The 23,042-nt window shown below is 41.2% G+C and overlaps 2 protein-coding genes across 2 annotated transcripts; both read right to left on the reverse strand.

Moving 5' to 3' along the window:
- Positions 1 to 1,024: 1,024 nt before the first annotated feature.
- On the reverse strand, positions 1,025 to 4,641 carry tpbga (trophoblast glycoprotein a). The gene is made up of 2 exons (XM_026927974.3): positions 3,557 to 4,641; positions 1,025 to 3,355 (listed from the first exon to the last, which is right to left on the reverse strand). Exons 1-2 carry the CDS (start codon positions 3,814 to 3,816, stop codon positions 2,506 to 2,508), a joined length of 1,110 nt encoding a protein of 369 aa, XP_026783775.3. The 5' UTR covers positions 3,817 to 4,641; the 3' UTR covers positions 1,025 to 2,505.
- Positions 4,642 to 6,653: 2,012 nt separating this feature from the next.
- Positions 6,654 to 16,733, reverse strand: tmem222b (transmembrane protein 222b). The gene is made up of 6 exons (XM_026927893.3): positions 16,570 to 16,733; positions 14,490 to 14,574; positions 13,915 to 13,946; positions 13,677 to 13,773; positions 13,402 to 13,532; positions 6,654 to 8,513 (listed from the first exon to the last, which is right to left on the reverse strand). The coding sequence occupies exons 1-6, from the start codon at positions 16,686 to 16,688 to the stop codon at positions 8,426 to 8,428; spliced, it is 552 nt and encodes a 183-aa protein (XP_026783694.1). The 5' UTR covers positions 16,689 to 16,733; the 3' UTR covers positions 6,654 to 8,425.
- Between the last annotated feature and the right edge of the window lie 6,309 nt (positions 16,734 to 23,042).

Raw genomic sequence — 23,042 nt, forward strand, 5'->3', positions numbered from 1 at the left:
CTGAACAAGTTAAGATATTCTTAACAAATGAACATTTCCATTAGCCTAACACGATCATTAATAGCAGTGTGAAGTAGGGCACCTGGCTTTAGTCAGTTGGTAGAACTAGGATTTTTACTCAAACTGCATTTAATTACACTGTATTATTTTCAAGCTGTGATGATATAAAGCATATATGTAACTGAAACCATAAAACCAAGAACACATTATTACATTACTTTGAACATAACCCGTGAATTTTGAATCTTTTTTACATCCTTTTCATCCTTTTATTTGATATTCATACAAATGTTTATGATGTGCATATGGAAATTATTTAATAACTTAATTTGAAATATTTACATATGGCGAGAGACAGAGAGAGAGAGAGAGAGAAAGAGAGAGAGAAAGAGAGAGAGAGACGGCTACCAGCTGTCTGCCCATCTGACTGTTCTTTAACATATGTAATCATTTGCAGTTGTGGAGTTCACTGTTCACTGTCATATTGTCTATAAAGGCAGTTAAATAATTATTGGCGTCAATTTGTTTCTTTTTGCAGTATAGGGATGTTATTCAGATAAAAGAGCCTTCTGGGGTGTTTGTGTTTTTCTCTCTTAATAGTGAGCGTGCACTCACTGAATTCAGGCAGGTTGCTATTTGCGGTGCTGCCTCCTGCTCAGGACGCTAGGACTGCTGACTGCAGCTGCAGTGGTCGCTCCCTTGGGTCTTCTGAAACGAAGAGAATTTCAGTGGCTTATCAGCCTGTGGCTAGACCCAGATACCACAGACAGAGATGCAGCCTTGTCTCAGCGGTAGGGGCACACACACTCTAGCCCACTGAGACGCAAGGCTTTTCTCACAGTAGGGGTCATGAAGGAAAGCAAGCAAGATTCAAGTACGGTACAGTGAAACTATTTTCTCCAGATATCCTAGCATGTTAGGAAGCTGGGGTCAGAGCCCAGGGTTTGCCATGATACAGTGACCCTGGAGCAAACGGAGAAAAAGAGAGGGAATAAAGATAACCAAAAAACACTTTCCCAACAAGTAAAGGGACACTTATTACAACATTTTATTAAGAATGCAGATGAAACTGCCTTTGTGGAAGCCATCCAATTTGTTCATTCAATGCATCACATACATAGAGACTCCAAAAATATTTTGGATTTCAAAATTTCCATATTTCCATATTTCAAGTCATAATTTCTCTTTTGGAGACTTTCATATTTGGTTAATGAACTGCAGTTTGACAGCATGGCATGTACTTGTTAAATAAGTCGTCAAGAACAGAGAAACGTTAAACCACTTTGGATGACAAAAGCTTTTATGACAATGAGGAGCTTCAGGCACAAATGAATATTTAAAGTCAAAATCAGCAAATGTTGTACTAGTGAATGTACTGTAATGGTTTATGGAGCCAGGTCAGTTTCCGAGATACAGACTAAGCCTAATCCTACTTTTAAATGAAGTTACATGACCAAAGTGGTTTAGAGCAGACCAAGTAATAGTTTCAGGTTTAAAATGTCTTGACTATGCATATCCACTGGATTTGTTTTTATAAAATAAGTACAAAACCATGACATCCAAGCCCATGCCTTTGGGTTCTAGTACACAAAGAACGTTTGGCGAATTCTGTCCCATACACATAAAACATCTGAACCAAAACCATCCCAGGTTCATCTGCATCTTATCACTGTAAAAATCTCCTAAACACAAAAAGCTGCTGAAGTTACTAGGAGCTGAGCCAGGCTGTGCCTTCACACAGCCAACAGGCGCACTGCTGTCTTCAGCAACCCTCTCGCAGGGCTGGTTTTCATCATTCTGACAATAAAAATGAGAGGAATAAAAACACAGTAAAGTTTCTTCCGAAAAAAGGAAGGAGAAGAGGACCAGAGATTTCCACAGCTGGTCTCCTTTCTCGAAAGATCCCCCTTTTCATTCTTTCATTCTGTTTATCTGGCACAAAGGAAGTGCATTTCTCGGTGGCTCCGTGGTAAGCTTAGAGGAGGTTATCCTCGCACTGGAATGCTTTGTAGAGAAAGGCAACCACATTCTTCACAAGCTCCCTGTGGGTAGAGAGGCAGAGTGGGCTCCGTATCCTTGCTGATTGTGGCCCAGCTCTTTGATTCAATGAACTTCAGGGAGAAATACAGCCACAGCATGCAATATAACAGATTTAGTATGACAATTACTTCCCCTCAAAGCAGTAAATGCCTACTAGGTCTGAATGAAACAGCAGAATGGTCTTAGACCCATCCTAAACCAAGTTACTTTGACCCTGTACTCCGGGGATACAGGGTATAATTGGGAAAATGTGGTGGGATGGAGCTGGAGCAGATGGTGGATGTATGAAAAAGAATGGGTGTGCAGGTTGCTAGTATTAATGGTGCCTGAAAACATAAAACAATAGATTTACAAAACACATGTAGAGTTTGTCATAAATTCCTTTATGTATAAATTTGCTAGAAATCAATTTCAGATAAAGACACTGGGTTGGAAGAACTTGGGTCAAACTACCAGTAGTCCAAATTACACATCTGCACTGGTGGACAATTGTGACAACCTGGGATCAGAGTCAATCTCATATCGGTAATGATACCCCTCCCACATCTCTCTGCAGGTGTCACGCATTTCATAGATGCGCTTCTTGATACCCTTCCGATTCAGATACAGCACAAAGAGGAACATTAGGCCCACAAAACCCAGCACTATGCCTAGGAAGACATAGGATGTTTGGAGAGCCAGGTTGTTGCTCTCCTCTACGTGATGGCATCCCAGCACCATCTTCCTTACAAGCAGTAAAGAAATGTTGCGCAGTTCAACAGGGAACACACAGACCAGATGCTCCACATCTACGACACGGTCCCACGAGGTGTTTAGCAAGGTGATGAACGACTCAATTCCACAGGTACACGTGTATGGGTTCTGCCCAAGGTGTAACTTTGCTTTTGGAATGCGCTCCAACTCCATCAAGCCTTCCTTGTTGAAGGTTTTAAGGGCGTTATGGCTGAGATCTAGCTCTTCTAAGTGCTCCAAACCCAGCAACGTCTCATTGGTAATAGCTACTATGGAGTTGTTGGCCAGATGAAGTCGGCGCAGACTGCTCATGTGAAAGAACATGTGAGGGGGTAGGAAGATCAGGCCATTGCTGGACAGGTCCAGCCCAAGCAGCGTGTCCAGGCTGCTCCAGCGCAGAGCTGTGGCCAGGTTAGTGATTGAGGAGTGGTTATAGAGCGCTCGGCTGAAATTCAGCTCTCTCAGCGTGTGGTTGTGCATTGTGAAGGCCTCTGGGTGAATCAGCACCAGCTGGTTGCTGCTCAGGTCCAGTGATCTGAGGTTACGCAGGCTGGAGAAGGTGTGAGACTCCACCTCAGATATTCTACACAGAAAAAGAGGATCACAATCACTCACTTCGCAACTCAGTCTTTTTAAATTCAACGAATGGAAATAACCGGAGGGAAAACATTAAGCTGTTTTAAGACACACTACAGTACCAGACTTTACAGACTTGATCAGTTAGGTATTGTGCTCCTAAACACATGCTGCAGTAGGCTTTTTTTTTTTTTTTTTTTTTTTTTACCTGTTGTTGCTGAGTGATAAGGTGGTCACATTGTCCAGCCCCTTGAAACACTCTGGACCAATTCGTCTAATGTGGTTGCCCGTGATGAACAGATTCCTCGTGTAAGCAGGAATGCCGGTCGGTATGTCCTGAAGGTCTTTAGAAACACATTTCACAGTGTGTGCAGCTTCGGAACATTCGCAGCCAGCGGGACACAACGCAGAGCGCGTAGCGTGGACGCACAGCAGCGCGAACGCGACGCGCAGCACGAAGACCAACATGTCGGAAAGTCTGAAAATTAAGCAGGTAAATGCCCTTCTCTCAGTTCACCTCGATCGAGTGGCTTAAACAGAATGAACAAACATGCTTGTTTAAAAAAACTCGCTCGGGACCGGCTGCCTATGACTTCCTTTTAAAAAGTAAAACAAATCCAGGAAAAGTTGCGGGTCCCGGAGTGCACGCGTTCCTCCAAACACGCACAGCCTCTCCAAACGCGGGGGTCTGCTGGAGCTGGTCTGCTGGAGCTGGGAGCTAGCACCCTGCTGCTCTCAGGGAGAACCGGGGAACTCAGGAATGACCTCTCCGCGCGCTCAGCTCCCTCTGCATCTCACACAAGCCACGTGTAGAGCAGTGAGAGGCAGGAGCTGATTAACATGAGAAAGAGAACCATCTGAACTCCTCTGGAACAATGCAATGAAAGCAGCAGCGCTGGACCCACGCTTGGAGGAGGGGAGAGGAGGAGGAGGAGGAGGAGGGGGACCTACTCATGTCTGAGAGAAACACAAGTCCAAAATCCACAAATCACAGCAACTAAATGCAAGTTAACTCAAAGTGCAGGCTTTAATCCGCGTGCTGTTCAGGACTCAGATCAGTACCATGATTTCTGAGCACAGCAGACAGCTGCTCTTCCTCCTCCTCAGTCTGTTGCTGAAGCCTGGACTGGACTAGCTACACATTTTAAAAGCAAATCTCTGGGGTACAATGATTCAAATGGATTCAAATATTTCGCACAATATTATTATTGGCACCTGATGGCTCTGTAGTCCTAATAAACTACAAGTAATCACAAAGAACTACTCTCTTCTACTCTTCCCTTCTCTCACGTTCTCCTCTCTTCTCTAGAGCTTCTTCTCAGAACAAATTCTCTGCATAATGTTTGCTGAGCCTCTCTTTTGTCTTGGAATAAGCTCTGACTAGTGATTTATTTTATTTAAGACTCTGCATGCCTCAGGGGACATCAGCACCCTTCATAAAAATGAGCAAATTTAATTTCCACTTTAACTCATCTTTGTGCTACAAAAATTATTCTCATTTGAAATATATATATATATTTTAAATGATAGTATTTATATCAGCCAGAAGCACCACAGTCCTGGGTTTAATCCTGAGCTTGGATTACTGTCTGTGTGGACTTTCCTCCGGGTTCCCTTGGTTTCTTCCCACTGTCCTGTATTTGGATCCATCCATCTTGCCTTCAACCCTAACCGGTTTCCCAGTGCCTGCAGATGAAAACCGTCCCCACAGCATGGGTGGTGCTTGCATGGATGCTCCTGCATGCTCACTGTGCTCCTGGGAACATTGAAAACTTTAGAAATGGTTTTATTTCCTCATCCAGATCCATCTCTCAACACAATTTGATCATGGAGGTCTACAGAGAGTTCCTTAGACTTCATGGCTTGGTTTTTGGTCTGGCATGCACTGTGAATTGTGCGACATCATACACACCAGTGTGTGCCTTTCTGAATCATGTCCAATTAATTCAATTTGCTACAGGCAGACTCCCGGCAAATTCTAGGGACATCTCGAGATAATAAAAGCAAAAAGAACCTGAGCTCAGTCTGGAGAGCCTCAGCCAAGGGTCTGAATACTGAACTAAATGACATATTTCAGTTTTTGATTTTTAATAACTTGCAAAAAATTATTAAGAAAAACTTTTTTCATAGATTGTGTGTAGATTTATGGCTGTACACACACACACACACACACACATGTCACTTTAATTGGAACATCTGCAAATATGCAATTATCCAGTCAGTTGGCAGAAAAATGCTGTATTGTTGAGAGAGACAGGGGAGAATGATCATACTGGTTCAAGCTGACAGGAAGGCCATGGTAACTTAAATAACTACTCTTTACAAGTGTGGTGAGCAGAAATGCATCTCAGAACACACAACAGAAAGAACCTTGAGGTGAATGAGCTACAACAGCAGAAGACCACATCTGGTTCCACTCCTGTCAGCCAAGGACAGGAGTCTGAGGATGCCATGGGCACAGACTCACCCGAACCGGACAGTTTAAAATTGGAAAAAGATCTGTAGGAGGTAAATATTTGTTAATTGTATATTTATGAGTTTTTTGAAAGATCAGACTATGTTTATCATGAATTCTCACCATCTTTGTGTCAGAGTGAAGGTAATTTGATTTACCTCATGATTAATGGGTCTTGATAACAAGATATTGACTTTTGTGTCCAGAGTAACTGATAAATCCACATACAGTCTAATCTAAACCAAAGCCCAGTTAAAAAGGGCATTACTTTTACCTTAAAAGACGTCAGAGCTTATATGATATTACACAATGTGTCTCTTGTCAGCTTTGGCTGGAACCAGCAGGGGCCACTCTCCTCACACACTCCAGGAGATTCAAGATCTGCAGCAGGAATGTCTGAGGAGCTGACTACCCCTGGCTACCTGCTGTTTCAAAGAACAAGTGAGTGTGAAAGAGAGGATAATCAGTGAAGGAAAGGGGGTGAGAGGAGGAAAGGGACTGTGGAATTTTCTGTTTGATTCCAAACAATGGCGGGATTTTATTCAGACACAGGAACCATAGTAATGGATCGGCTGTCCTGATCATGGTTTAGGATTACATTAGGGTTTGTCTGGTGTTTGAAACCAAATGCAAAGTTAATATTTACAATGGAGAAAAGCAAACAAGGCTTGCCATAAGAGTCAGAATAAACTCTATGTAATACAAAGCACACTTTTAACATGTGGGTTCATTCAGATGTTAAGTTTTCAGTGAGACACAAAATTGAAAAATTTAATCCATTACATGATGACATGGTGGATGTCAGCAAAGTGGAACGCATGCAACATTAGGAATAAGCACTACAAATAGCAATTGTGCACATTTTTATTAAAACAAGTTTATGATTAAAACATTTTGTTTCTCCTTTGCATGAAGAGCAGAGTTGTGCTTTTACTATAAATGCTGTCAACTGAGTGGCGTGCAATCCGACAGGTTCCAGTTCCACCTTGAAAAAAAAAAAAGAAAAAAAAAAAAAAAATAGATCTTGGACATGAAGAACCACTGAACTAGAATCAGACTCATCATTTAAGGGAAAGGAAACCTGTTTTTAAAAACACATCAGCCCATTTCAGTTTGCTCATCTGTGGTGTGATGAGGTAGAATATGCTACTATTGCTCAAGCCCTACCTGACACACACAGCCATCAGCACTGCTGAAGATCTCACAACAACTTACAGCAGTCAAATCAAGCCTCATAATGTATTCTACAGACTGCAGTTATGTAGTCATTAGTGTGTATTAAAGTATATTCATGTAAATTCAGTTCTGTTGCCTCATCATCCAATCATTTGTTTATTGGTCAGAAAAATGACCATGAAAGTGACAGTAGCAGAGAGATCAGATAAACTATGCTCTAACAGCATCCCACATACATACCGCCTGCACCTGTGCCACACAGTTAGGAAAGTCATTATAGGAGGTTGGCATAGTAGCAGTAATGCTTATCCACTATTAAAATAGAATTGTGAGGTTCTGTGAATATGATGGTATCTGTTGTATAAATCCAAAATTCAATGTTATTTACATAGCACTTTTAACAATGAACATTGTCACAAAGCAGCTTTACAGAAATCCGGATATAGATTAGGTTTGGGCATGAGGTGGGACTACACCCTGGTTGGAATGCCAGTCCATAGCACAGCACCACACACACACACACACACACACACACACACACACACACACACACACACACACACACACACACTCACACTGAGGGGTAAATTTAGCATAGCCAATCCACCTACTGGCATGTGTTTGGGAGGTGGGGGAACCGGAGAAGCCGGAGGAAACCCACATGGATACGGTGAGAATGTGCACAGAGGTACAGAGAGTAACTCAAGCCCAGGATCTATCCTGGCACTATGGAGCTGTGATGCAGCAACTCTACCCACTACAGCAGTGCGCTGTCCAATATTTAACATTACATGTACCTCAACAATCCATAATCTCATGTTCTCATGAATCTAATGTTCTCATAAATCCCATGTTTGCATGGCAGTACAATAGTTGAGTGCAAAGGGTAAATCTGCATATAAAATGACTTAAATGCTAATGCCCTTGAAAACATGCTGTTCTGCAGCACATAAAGAGAATCGGTAGAAAGAAACCACACAGACAATAAGTTCCATAAACAGGATACAATGATATCAAGAAAAAGAAATGTAGGTAGAACAAAATATAGCTTCAGAGGGTATGGTGTTTCTGTGCAGATATAAAATTAGTTGCATTAAATTGTCTAAACTGAGGTTATGATTGTGGCACAGAATAATAATCCAATTTGCAACCAAACTATAAATCAGCACCACTAATTTCAAACCTCGGAAACAAGCATTTGAGTATAGAATTCCTAACATTACAATGAGACGAGGGACCCAGAATGGGTTTTCTCTCTCCATCCTATGAAAAACAAGCTTAGATTTAGGTTTCAGATGTGGAGCTCCTCATCTGCACGTGGACGAGTTTGTTGTCCCCTGTAGTCCGGCTGACATTCATTGGAGTCCCACTTTATGGTCCAGACCAGGATCTCCATCAGGATGCAGAGGTCTCAATGCCCTCCTTTCTCTTACTACCCCTGTGTGGTCACCGCAAGTTCATGTACAGAGCCAGGGACACAATGATGCTGCATAATATAAGGAACGGCAGCCAGGTCTTCAGAAAGCCAACACAGCTGCAGGGTGAGAGAGATGAAGACAGTTTAGGCCAATTTATATAAATTATACATAGTGAACAAGGGAAAAGGAATGAAAATATATTAAGGAAAGAAAGAAGACAGTGAGAGTACAAAAGTCATGATTTGTTCAGATTTCTGTATGTATATTCATTGATTGATTCATTTATTCATCCTCAGTAACCACCTTATCCTGGTCTGAGCCTATCCCGGGGAACACTAGACACGGCACAATCCACTCCAGATGGGATGCCATTCACACATTCACTATACACACACCATCCACTTTATTAGGAACACCTGTACACATGCTCATTTAGCAGTTCTCTAATCAACCAATCACGTGGCAGCAGCATGATTCATAAAATCCTGCAGATGCAGGTCAAGAGCTTCAGTTAATGTTCACATCAAACATCAGAATGAAGAAAAAGTCTGATCTCTGGGACTTTAACCGTGGCATGGATGTTGGTGTCAGATGGGCTGAAACTGCTGATCTCCTGGGATTTTCACACACAACAGTCTCTAGAGTTTTACAGAATGGTGCAGAAAACAAAAACACTGAGTGAGCGACAGTTCTGTGGGTGGAAACGCCTTGCTGATAAGAGAGTCAGAGGAAAACGTGTATAATCCTTTCCAGATCCCAATTGTTCACAACCAATCTAAGTTTTGAAATATTTCTTAACTGATAAAAACATTTGGACTTTATTATTTATTTATTACGTTATGGACATATTGAATAAAAAACAACACCTAAATTCATGGGTGCTGTTCTCATATTAGCCTCCAGTGAACCAACGTGTGGCTTTAACATATCTGCAATATGAGCTGATATGATCTGGTCCAATATCTGTTTTATCTGAGCTCAGCTGCAAGACATTTTCCGACATCCAGCTCTTGATAGCTACAATACAAGCTAAAAGAATATAAATATATGATAGCCTCAGATTCTTGTTCTTGGCTGACCGGAGTGGAACCTGATGTGATCTTCTGCTGTTGTAGCTCATCCACCTCACGGACTGACGTGTTGTGCATGCTGAGATGCTTTTCTGCTCACCACGGTTGCAAGCCTATTGGAGGTGCTGTAGACCAGTCTGCTCATTCTCCTCTGATCTCTCATCAGCAAGTGTTTCAGCCTGCAGACTCTCCACTCACAGGGTGTGTTTTTTGTTTTTCACACCATTCTGTATAAACTCTAGAGACTGTGTGTGAAAATCCCAGGAGATCAGAAGTTTCTGAAATTATCAAACTCTTTTTCTTTTCTTTTTTTTTTTTTTTTTTTATCTCAGTCTAAGTTGATGTGGAGAACATCAAGCACCTGATATTGTATGTGCAAAGATTAAAGAGACTAACAGCATGGGAATCTGTCTTTAACTCCACACTAGAAACAAATACAGAGCACGGTGACTTTGTAGTAAAATGAAAATGCCAAGAAAGAAAATCATTAAATTAACAGCCTTGTACAAGTTGTATAAAACAAAGTGTCGATTAGGATTATTTACAGGATTATTTACGCCTGTGGTGTGTATTTGCATTATTCATTTTAAATATAGTTTTATCAGATTAATTGCCATAATGGTGCTTTCTGTGGCTCTCCATTAAACCCATTATGTAAACACTTGTCCATAATATAATAAACTACTTAAATTTGCATCTCATTATATTTTGGGCCTTTGCAAGGAGCACCAATGCATTTCACTGTAGAGTACTGTTAACAAGCTAAGGTACAGTATTTGTACACTGCTCTAAAGTAATGGTTCTGGCAAGAATCAAAACAGCTTAATGGACAATTGACATTTTCTTTTCTTTTCTTTTCTTCCATTAAGGTAATTCCACCTTCTATTATGCCAGTTTGTTCATTTAGCCAGCAGCTGGCTCATGCACCTGCTGTAAGCTTGTTGACATTGCATTTAAAGCCTGCATACTGTTGACACAAGAATCCCCTTAATGTCCATCAACCTCATACAACACATTTACCATAAGGCAGTCAGCATATCCGGCAAATACAAGCACCATTAAACACCCAAATCTTCCTACTACACATCATAAAATGAATGATTAAAAAGGAAGCCAAAACAAACCCAATTAGAAATAAAATACTACAAGTTACAGAACTGCAATTGTCCTATCCTCTAAATCCTAAAGAAATATTAATGTCTGCTAACAATTAACAAGGCCAGGTCCATAGTCTGTGCAACTTAGCTACTGTACCATCATGGAATAAACTGAAATGTGTTGCATTACCAAGCGTAATATTTTCCGAATACCTTGTACAAGCCCATTGTTGTTTATGACGCTAGTCTTGCTATTTCATGAATGTTTTCCTATTTGCAGTCATTAGACTTGTTTCCACAAACGTTCCGTAATCTTCTGAGGAACTAAAGGTGTTGTGTGAATATGGCTTCCGTCAATAATTCATAACCTGAACAGATGATTGTTTACTTGCAATTGTCAGGTAATGAAAAGACCATAAAATGTTCCAAAAGTATACTGAACAGCTGAACATTTCCCAGGACCTGGATCCACACTGCATCGTGAACAGGATGGTGAGAGAAGCCAAGTTACAAATTAAACTGTCTGGGGAAATTAACTTCACTATTTCCAAATGGCTCAGAAACAAATATTAAACCATAAACTTTTGAATGGTTCAAGCCCTTTTTCCACACACCAGCTAACGTGCATGCAACTCGGAACGAGACGGAATCTGTGCAGTGAAAAGCTTAGTGATCAACCAGCTCGAACACTGGAACTGAGGAAAAGGGTACAGCTGGACACCTAGTGGGAGTAACAACTGAAAATTCTTATGAATGTGTGCATGCAATTTCATTAGTATATGCTTCAAGTAAAAATGAATACACACACAAAGACAGAAACATACACCCACCGACCACTTTAATAGGAACGCCTGTACTGTACCCCTACTCATTCATGCATTAATTCAATCAGCCAGTCATGTGGCAGCAGCGCAATACATAAAATCAAGAGCTTCAGTTCACATCCAACATCAGAATGGGGAAACATGTCATATGTTTACGCTGTGGTTTCTGATTGGTCTAATTTCACCTGATGTTCACTCTGACTGGTCCTCTCTATATAGCTGTCCCTGTACAGATGTTTTTAGAAAAAAGCACACAAATCAACATTTTCTGCAGTATTAAAGCTGCAGTAGTTGATTTTGTTTATTTGTAAACCTAAGTAACCTGCAATATATGTAGCACATGATAAAAAAAATAATGGTTTACGCCATGACCTCAGGACAAACGCATCGTGTGGTTGAGAAAAGCCACTTGAAAAAAAACTCACTTCCGGCCGAGAATGCTTGTTTGTGTTTGGATGGGCCTCCCGTTCGTTTTACAGACACTCTACTCTACAGACACTCTACTCTACAGACACTCTACTCTACAGACACTCTACAGACACTCTACAGACACTCTACTCTACAGACACTCTACAGACACTCTACAGACACTCTACAGACACTCTACAGACACTCTACTCTACAGACACTCTACAGACACTCTACAGACACTCTACTCTACAGACACTCTACTCTACAGACACTCTACTCTACAGACACTCCACAGACACTCTACTCTACAGACACTCTACTCTACAGACACTCTACTCTACAGACACTCTACTCTACAGACACTCTACTCTACAGACACTCTACTCCACAGACACTCTACAGACACTCTACTCTACAGACACTCCACAGACACTCTACTCTACAGACACTCCACAGACACTCTACTCTACAGACACTCTACTCTACAGACACTCCACAGACACTCTACTCTACAGACACTCTACTCTACAGACACTCTACAGACACTCTACTCTACAGACACTCTACAGACACTCTACTCTACAGACACTCTACTCTACAGACACTCTACAGACACTCTACAGACACTCTACAGACACTCTACTCTACAGACACTCTACAGACACTCTACTCTACAGACACTCTACAGACACTCTACTCTACAGACACTCTACTCTACAGACACTCTACAGACACTCTACTCTACAGACACTCCACAGACACTCTACTCCACAGACACTCCACAGACACTCTACTCCACAGACACTCTACTCTACAGACACTCTACTCTACAGACACTCTACTCTACAGACACTCTACTCTACAGACACTCTACTCTACAGACCAGCGTAGATCCTGGAGCTTTGTGAACATGAGCGGGAGAAGGGGAGGGCTCAAGAAGTTAAAAAAAATAAATAAAAAAATTCTAACTCACCTACTTAATGATTAGAGAGCTAATATTGAGAAACAATAGACTAATGCACCTTTAATGGAAATATTTTTGATGCAATAAGAAAAAGAATGTAGCTATTCTGTGCCATGGGTTGAAGACATGAATGTTTTTGAGGCTTGGTCCACAGCCTTCCCAGTGTTTATAATGAATTTAACATTTGTGATGTATAAATTTTTTTTTTTTAACCTAAAGGGAATGTAGTCTTCATGCAAGTCATTCAGCTAATTTAGCTCTTTCGTCTGTATAAGTGTCTTGCATGTGATTCGTTCTTCTCTCACAAACTAACCATCCGCTCAACACTGGTGCTTCCTGTGCAAGCAGGCACTAAATTCCCTAACCCTTTGTTGTTTCTAAGAGCCCTAATAGAAGTAATTTTTTATAATAGGTAAATATAACACCTGGCTATAAAATACAAGTGGCCATAAATTCAGAATATAGGCTACAGAGATAAGAACCGTGATATGCATAAAGAGTTGACCACCAGCAAAAACCTTGGGTTTAATTCCTTTAAAGGATACTAACAGAAAATCATGACTCCACTTCAGAATTATATGGATTTACCTTAAGAAACATTAAAATATTAAATCCTTCAACATTTTAATAACACTCACCTGACATGTTTGCCGTTAATGAGGGCAAGTAAGCAGAGGTTCACCATGTTCCACGAGGTGCTATTGTCATAGCGCATTAGGTTCAATGCCATGGCAACATGCGAGTGACAATTGTCACAGCAAAGGTTGTGCTGAAGAAAGAAGAAATAAAATGTACATTCAGGTCACTTACTATTGCCAAGAGAAGTTTTTGTGTGTGCAGTCAAAGCAGTTTTCAAAACAGCTGAAGAAAATGTAGCTAGACACCCAGTAAAACACACACAACTGCACTTTACCATTCTGTGTTTGTACTCCTCTGAAGCATCATGAACTGCTGTGTCCCAAGCATTAGAGCCACTGGCGTATACTTTGCTGACATCCAGCATCCAGTACCTGAATGGAAACTCTCTATTACTGAATAGTCTACTGAATATCCTTTTTTACAGAATGTATTTAAGTGATGACTGTCCTTAAAGGATTTACTCTGAAAACTAAAAAGGTGCCCTCAGGTTTATTTAAATTTAATTAACTCACTTTGTTGGTCTTCCAAACGCCATGTTGTCTTCCTGCAACACAACAGTTAGTACAGTAGCATTATCATTATTCAGCCAGCTCTATGTTATTGCTTATATTTTTCATTACTTCATCAGTTCATTGCTTCTCTTTTTGGATTTTTCCTCAATTTTCTTCTGAATTTTGTCTTGGCCACCAGTCAGCTCTCTCCTCTCCCACGACAGCTACCAGCCCGGAAGGCTGAAGGCTGACACGTGCTTCCTCTGAGACACGTGAAGCCAGCCGACTGCATCTTTTCGAGCTGCTGCTCATGCTGCATCAGGGGCAGCGTAACACACTCGGAGGAAAGCGCTATTTACCCTCTTCTGCATGCATGAGCTCACAGACACCCATGATTGGTTAGTATCACTGTGATTGACAGGAGACAGAGAGTGAGTATGCCCCTCCCACCCAGAGAGCACGGCCAATTTTGCTCCCTTGGACTCTTGGCCACAGATGGGATTCAAACTCGCGATCACCGGACAATAGGTCGAACGCTTTTCTGTTGAAAATAATAATATTAGTACTACAAAATATTATAAATACTACAAACCCACCGATACAAAGTAAGGCCCAGCAAAGTCACGGATCACGCCTGCTGATGTGCAGATCCCCATGTGCCCAATGAACGGAAAGAGCCATCTGAAACATCAACAAAAAGGCGGATTAGTCCCAAAGACTATACAAGACACAGACCTGCAATTTCCCTCAGGATCAATAATGTTTCTATCTATCCATCTATCTATCTATCTCTCCAATTTTGGTTAAATATCTGTCTTTGGTAGATGTTACAGAACCTGTCACATATCTATGTGTTAGAAGAAAACTAAAACCCAACCCACCACTTGTATTAGGGGCTCAATAGACCAGTCAACTAATATGTTGATTAGTGAGTCGGTGGGAAAAATAAAACAACAGTGAGGCAGATGATGAGGAAATGCCAGCAGATATTTAAGTAGTTTGTTAGTCTGAACATTTTTCAGATTAGATGAAGTCAACTCCAAAGTGAACTGCACAAGACTTTCAGACACTCCTGAGACACGCTACAGACTCTGCATCCTCCATCCAGTGCATTTTAAAAGCTGGTACATCCTGAAATAGTGTAGTACGATATACGGATTTATTATTTTGCACCAATTTATTTACTTTTGTCATTAACAGTGTAGCTTAAAATAGCCTTGAAGCTGGAAATTTAACTTGTAGCCTGTCTATGGCTGTAAACTGAAGCGCTGTTTGACATAATCTTCTCTGCACAAATAAAAGTTCCTTAAAAAGTGGAACTGTTGTGTAAGTGCTCTTCTGTGTGTTGATGATGTGACTACAGGAGCACTGCAGACATTTTGACAGCCAGTATCTGATTACAAACTGAGTTAATTAGGCTTATACCTGTTTCACTATAGCACAGTGCTATCTATCAACTTCAGTTAACACTTCACTTTCGTAAAACGAGTAACGGACGCTTTAGAAGAGGCACTCGACCACATACTTGGTCTGTGCAGTAAAACCTCGACTACGCTCGCTACCTGGGAAAGCATTTTCAGGAGGAGAAAGAAAATAAAATGATGAAGAAAAGCGAGATCCAGCAGGCAGATTAAAGGAGCCGTTATAACGACAGTTACAGGTTATAAAGCATTACTTTATATTCACATACACACAATATCATCAACTTTCTCCAACTTTTCTATAAATAATGACCAGTTGTATCAATGCCACTTCCTTAAATAGCCAGTGATGCACATTTTGCAAACATCCAGTTCGTAGAAAGCACAACCCACTAGAAACTCACTTCTCCTCTGGTCATTTCATTGCTGTCTGGATGCGAGAGTTTTATCACTGACAAGATGTGTAAAAAAATATATTACAGATGGCCTGTTGATAAACTAATTCCATCCGAATAGGGCTTTAGACAGACTCGCTGCTTTTGCCGCCGTGTCGGTGTGGCTCTTTACACAACAGGCAGACACAGACGCACAGTTAGACAGTAACATATGTGCATTTCACACTGATATTATAGATCAACAATAATCTAGTCTGCAGGAGTCCATTCTCCTCCCTGAAACAGAGCTTCTCTCCTCCGCAGCTGGCCTTGACGAGGATGAGGGATCTTTACGTGTGTTTCTAATACTAGTGAACTGTTTGGCTAAGCAGCATATTTAAACTGAATTAAATATATCCTTAACAAAAATGTATAATCTTCCTTTTTTATAGTGACAGTATTATAGTGCTATTATAGTGTTTTTATTCTTCAGAGATTGAGCTTAAAACATAGAAAGCATAGCACATAGCATTTTTAACCAAACCTTACACATTTAATTACACAGTGTTTATTCTGCACAGCTGCCTTCCTTCTCAATCACAGCTAGCTTCCGGCTTCCTGTTTCCTGCTTCCTGCTTCCTGTTTCCTGTTACAGGTAACAGCTGACACTTACACACAGGAAAAGCCACATTTCACCAGTTTGGGATAAAGAGCACAGACCACTGGCTGAAGGTTCAGTGCTAGTAATTTCAGCTGTATTAGTTTCTCAGGTTGTAGTTTCAGGTAGCTAAAGGTAAAAGGTAGTATTTTTGAACAGGAAAAGGTTCAGCTGCTTCACATCCTGAAAGTGCAGTAAAACACTCTAGTACAGAACAACTCACGATAACACGGGGATTGGTGTCCACACGATACAGTACGGATAGCGACTGGCGGTTAGGTCGATCTTCTCAAACGCTATTTGATAATTCTTCACGGACTCTATTTCAGCAACATCCGCCATCACCGTCAAGCCCCGCCCCCTCTCAGCCACTTCCTGCTGGCGTCTGGCGGATTGCTACGTCATCACCGTCAAGCCCCGCCCCCTCTCAGCCACTTCCTACTGGCGTCTGGCGGATTGCTACGTCATCACCGTCAAGCCCCGCCCCCTCTCAGCCACTTCCTGCTGGAGTCTGGCGGATTGATACTGAAGCGTCGTTACTTCTGATCCGGGCATGTCTCTTGAAGAATCGGGTTTAACATAAAAATAATTGATATCATATGTTTATTTATTTATCAGACTGAATATATACCATCTGCTAATGAAAACAGAATTTTTTTGAGAGAAAAAGATGAAAGAAACATACGTAGGAATAGGAACTACTTTTCTCTCTGGCTTCTTCCTCCTCTCTCTCTCTCTCTCTCTCTCACACACACACACACACACACACGCTGAAAAACCAGTGCAGTCTCATATATTCACAGTCACACATACACTCACCGTCCACTTTATTAGGAACACCTGTACACCTACTTATTCATGCAGTTATCCAATCAGCCAATCACGTAGCAGCAGCACAATGTATAAAATCATGCAGATGCAGGTCAAGAGCTTCAGTTAATGTTCACATCAAACATCTGAATGAAGAAAAAGTGTGATCTCTGTGACTTTAATCGTGGCATGATTGTTGGTGTCAGATGAGCTGGTTTGAGTTTTTCAGAAACTGCTGATCTCCTGGGATTTTCACACACAACAGTCTAGAGTTTTACAGAAGGGGGGGGGGGTGTCTGCAGGCTGAAACACCTCACTGATGAGAGATCAGAGGAGAATGAGCAGACTGGGCTGAGCTGACAGGAAGTCTACAGTAACTCAAATAATCACTCATTACAATGTTGGTGAGCAGAAAAGCATCTCAGAACACACACATCAATCCTGGACAGCTGAAGGCTGGAAAAAGACCAGGTGATTTTTTTTTTCTAATCTTGAACTGTCCAGTTTCAGTGAGTCTGTAGATTCCTCAGATTCCTGTTCTTGGAATGTTCTTTGACTGGAGTGGAACCTGATGTGGCCTTTTGTTGTTGTAGCTCATCCATCCTCAAGCTTTTTGTGCATGCTGAGATGCTTTTCTGCTCACCACAGTTGTAAAGAGTGATTATATGAGTTACTATAGACTTCCTTACAGCTCGAACCAATCTGGCCATTTGGAGTCCATGCCTCAACGGGTCAGAACTGTTTCGGCAGCACAAGGGAACCTACACGATATTAGGCAGTTGGTTTTAATGTTATGGCTGATTGGTGTAAGTAGGTTTCTGCCTGATGCAAATATTTACATAGATATGAGGTGATTCCGTGCCTGAGCCTATAGTGTAGGTGTACTGTGTCCCCTGGAGTGATGCTTTGGGTGTAATGTGTTTCGGTGTGATTCATCCAGCTACTGATGCATTATCCAGGGTGATGGTGCTGAAAACGGCATTGTTAATATCAGAAAGGCTCTGGCATTTTTTTTTTTTTTTTAAGGCTTATTAAAACAAAGAAAGTGGTGATAGTGGTGAGTTTTTTGTGTCTCAAGAGGTTTTAACCCTGTAGTCTGTCTATTCAGTCTCCCTAGTGGTCTAGACGCTGGCATCCACAGTCTGACTATTGTGCAAAAATAGCTTTCATATAACAATATCAGCAAAAACTGCATGTCATCAGTTATCTATCTGTATATGAAATTTGATCTTTCTCTGTCTTTTTGTTGTGGAGCACTTAATAACTGAACAGACGTGTCTCCTTGGGACTTGTTTACAGCCTGCTGGAGCTCCTGATGTAACGTGGTCAAGTATTTGGGACATCACAACCCAGATACTTTTACCATCAAAAAATGATGTTCCAACAATAAAATCCAACTGATGGGTAGAAACAACAGTTGTATCATAGTTTATTTAGTTTGTTTAGTAAAATGAAACATTTTTAAACTATGATCTATTTTGTCACATGTCTGTCCTTTCATTTAAGTACGTAGTCATTGGTGTGCATGGCTTACAGTGAGACTTAAATTAAATGACCCTATTTTGCCCTCTGAACAAAGGGGTGTTCAGTGGTCTGAGCATTAGGGAAATGGCCCAAGACATTTTAACCCCATAAACAATTATGTGAACACTGGTTCATGTAGGGAAAGTAGGCATTTATGCAACATAATATGATTTTAAACATGAAGAAGGCTTTGGGCCATGCTGATCCTATCAGTGCACATAAGGTGCTCAAGCAGAAAAGGACCTTAATCTATTTTGCATTGAAGTTCTCTCAACGTTGCAAGACATTAGTAATACATAGGTTCTCACTGAGCAAGCCTTATTGTAATGTAAGTATGACTTTTCCATTTCTTTTCATTATGATTTTTTTTACCTATCAGTGTTTGTATATCAAAATAGGCAGACGAACAGTGATATCTGCCATTTGGTTCAGTGTTGGGAGTTGCCATGGTTGTTAAATCTGTAGCGCAGCGTGAAATGATGACATGTCAGAGCCGGATTTCACCTTCCAATCAGGTAGCACTTCCCTCTTGAATATGAATGAGCATTCTCCTGCCATCTTACATTTCTGAAATGTTATCCTTCAAACTACAAGGGTGTGTAAATGCACTGGTATGTTTTCGATATGGAGCACTGAGAGATTAGAAATTAGAGAGAGGAAATAGGGAGGAAAACATGGAGATAACAAGTGGCAAGTGATGATCAAGATTGTGGGAAAATTTTGACTCGTTATTACCAAATAAGGTCAATTATTATTATTCTGTAATGGACATTTTTGTGTGTCATTAGTAATGCATTGTTTATTACTTATTTTAACCTGCAAATTTTGTTATTATTATTATTATTATTATTAGCTGAATTGACTTACAATAAGAACACATTGTCAGTGTGCCAAACACGAAAATGCTGCAGCACCACAACCTAATGATGGTGATCAAGGCAATGTTGGAGGTCCTTCCTTTGGTGATTATTTTATTGTAATATCTTAACAAACAAGCATATTCTCTCCTGTTCCTCCTGATCTAATATGCCTAACATGAATATAGGCTTCAGGGCCTTTATTAAGCTTCTGGATCCTACATACATTCCCCCAGTAGGAAGGCCTTGAAGACAATGATGGAAAGAAAATATTAGGCCACTGAAGAGACGGCTGTGTCTGAGGCTGAGATGGGGGAGGTCTCAGCAGTTCTACTGTTCTTCTGGGGGTAAAAGAGATTCCCCAAACCCACTTGCAGCTCACATGGCCAAGGCCAAGATTGAGTTGTCTGAAGAGAAAAGGGTCTAAAAGTCATCCATCTTGTAAAGATGTTAAAAGATCATATAGACTTGTCAGACATAACATTAAAAACAACTTGACTGAAATATTATCTTTAATAGAAAGGTGACTGGGCAGCATGGTTATGCAGTGTTGCCAATTCACAGCTCCAAGGTCCCCGGTTCAATCCTGAGCTCGGGATACTGTCTGTGTAGATGTGGGTTTCCTCCGGGTTCTCCAGTTTTACATTTACATTTATGGCATTTGGCGGACGCCTTATTCAGAGCAACTTACAAAAGTGCTTTGAAGTCTCTATCAATAAATACATTCTGATAATGGTTCTCTAGGTCGCAAACTAAGAATACCATCAGTTCAAAAACTCTGTTGGGGAGGTGATTTAGTAACAAGTGCTCAGACAATACAAACTGCTAATTTAAGTACTTTATGAAGAGGTAAGTCTTTAGACGTCGTTTGAAGACTGCCAGTGACTCAGCTGTTCGGACATCTAGGGGAAGTTCATTCCACCACCTCGGTGCCAGAACAGAGAATAGTCTCGATGCAGGGCTTCCTTGTACCCTGAGAGATGGTGGGATCAGTCGAGCAGTGCTAGAGGATCAGAGGGAGCATGGTGCAGTGCAGGGTGTGATAAGTGCTTTGAGATAAGTGGGTGCTGGTCTGTTTTTGGCTTTGTAGGCGAGCATCAGTGTTTTAAATCTGATGCAGCAGCTACAGGAAGCCAGTGGAGGGAGCATAACAATGGGGTGGTGTAGGAGAACTTGAAAGTAGGTTGAAAACCAGTCATGCAGCGGCATTCTGGATCAGTCGCAGAGGACGAATGGCACTCAGATGAAGAACAGAAAAGGACTAAGTACTGAGTCTTGTGGGACACCAGTAGAGAGAGTCTGCAGGGAGCAGATGTGGATCCTCTCCATGTCACCTGATATGACCGACCCTCCAGGTAGGAAGCAAACCATTGCCATATTGCACCACGAATTCCTAGGCTCATGTGGGTGGACAAGAGAGTCTCGTGGTTAACTGTATCAAACGCTGCTGAAAGGTCGAGGAGGATGAGAACTGATGATAGTTTGGCTGATCTAGCAGCATGTAGCTTCTCAGTGACAGCCAAGAGGGCAGTCTCTGTGGAATAAATGGAGTGTGCCGGTATGAAGGCAGACTGGTTAGGATCTTGGAGGGTGTTCTGTGAGAGATAGAGAGACAGCTGATTGTAGACAGTTCCTTCGAGGAATTTAGAAAGAAAAGAGAGCGATACCTAGTACAACATGAAATATACCAGTTGTCTCCCTCCTCCCAAAAACAGGCCAGTAGTTGGATTTGCTCGGATAAATTGTCTCTCGGTATGAATGTGTGTGTGTGTGTGTGTGTGTGTGTGTTTGTGCATGGTGCCCTTCAATGGACTGGCATCCTATTCAGGCTGTGTTCCTACATAAGGCCCAGAGTAGACAGGATCGGCTCCAGATCCACCGAGACCCTGACCTGGATAAAATGGTTAATGAAAGTGTGTGAGTGAGTGAGTGTGTAGGTGTCTGCCTTGTCTTAGGGCTACACTGCTGAACCCTAGATTTAAAGAACTTGGATTCTATAATGTCAGTGCTCAGGCAGCTGTGGAAAGGCAGTCAAGAGAATGTGCCAGTTTCACAAGCAACGCCCGGGTTAACCTGAGCTGTAGCTCCGGAGTAAAATGGGCCCTAAATCAAAAGGTATGAAATAATATTTAGGTTTTCAGTCCAGCAATCAGAAAAGTTTAAAATAAATATTTCTGCTGACTCCTCCCAGTTCAATACTTCATTGAAAGAGGTGCGATGATTAGTTTAGTTGGTCATATTTGGCTTTTGTTTTGACAGTGGGAGGCTTATGAAGTCACACAGGAGCAGTCCTGAGGGCTTTTGATATTAGATAATTGTTATATGTTGGATTACAGAGAATATATCATAGAGAATATATCATAGAGTCTGTTTCTGTGTCACCACAACATTAGGGACTGGCACTAAAGTGCAGCAAAAAAGTGTGAAATGTTTTATATATTACCTTAACCTCCTACTTTCAGTAGGGTCTTGCTGAACAGGAGCTAAGAGTGGCTGGGTAGCTGCTATCAGAGGTGGAAAAGGAACGAGAAATTATACTTAAGTGGAAGCATCCAACCAAAAATGAGCAGAAGCAGCCATTATTTGTCACCTATACTCTATTTCTTTGCATATCTCAGCTTGTTAGGAAGCTGGGGTCAGAGTGCAGGGTCAGCCATGATACAGCACCCCTGGAGCTGAGAGGGTTAAGGGCCTTGCTCAGGGGACCAGCAGTGGCAGCTTGGCAGTGCTGGGGCTTGAACCCCCAACTTTCAGATCAGTAACCACTGAGCCACCACTGCCCTTAAATATACTCAAGTGAAAGTAAAAAGGTGCTTCTTTTAAATGTACAAGTATTAAACATGTCTTTAACTGATGACATTAAGTTCATGTTTTCTTGTGAAAATGAACTTTTATTACTTATCTAAAACTGTTAGATGATTTTTGTTTTAAAGCAAATACACCATGCATATTGATTTTGAACTTATTGTTTACTAAATCCATTGTCCTATTTGATTTCATTTCATTTTACTCTAAATGCACACTTTTTACCCTTGAATTTACTCATTCTTTGCACTCATGTACTTTTGTACAAAGCTCTACCTCAGCTCGTTTGTGAAGGCTGTACCTGTTGCAGTAAACAAGCTTTCCTAGTGTCTTTTCTGTGAAGTGCGCCCCCTGGTGGCACGGTTAAAGTCACAGAGATCAGACTTTTTCTTCATTCTGATGTTTGATGTGAACATTAACTGAAGCAAACTAGGTTTTGCAACCATACTAGTCAGAGTAAGCTAATATACCTAACCCTGTCGGTTAGTTAATATTTAACTGTGTTAAAGGCGTATCTTGGGTGTGCAGGAACTACATGACGGAAATGTTCACATCAATGTTTATATTGCTGTGCTAGCGCAAACATTAACACTATCTACCTTACTTAGGCAAAGGTAACATTTGTTGCCTAGCAATGGTATGCGGTGGTTATTCTAACAACTAACAGTTGCTGTGGTTAACATTAGTTAGCTCAGTCGTG

This window comes from Pangasianodon hypophthalmus, chromosome 29 (assembly GCF_027358585.1).
Source record: "Pangasianodon hypophthalmus isolate fPanHyp1 chromosome 29, fPanHyp1.pri, whole genome shotgun sequence".
Classification (NCBI taxonomy): Eukaryota; Metazoa; Chordata; class Actinopteri; order Siluriformes; family Pangasiidae; genus Pangasianodon; species Pangasianodon hypophthalmus.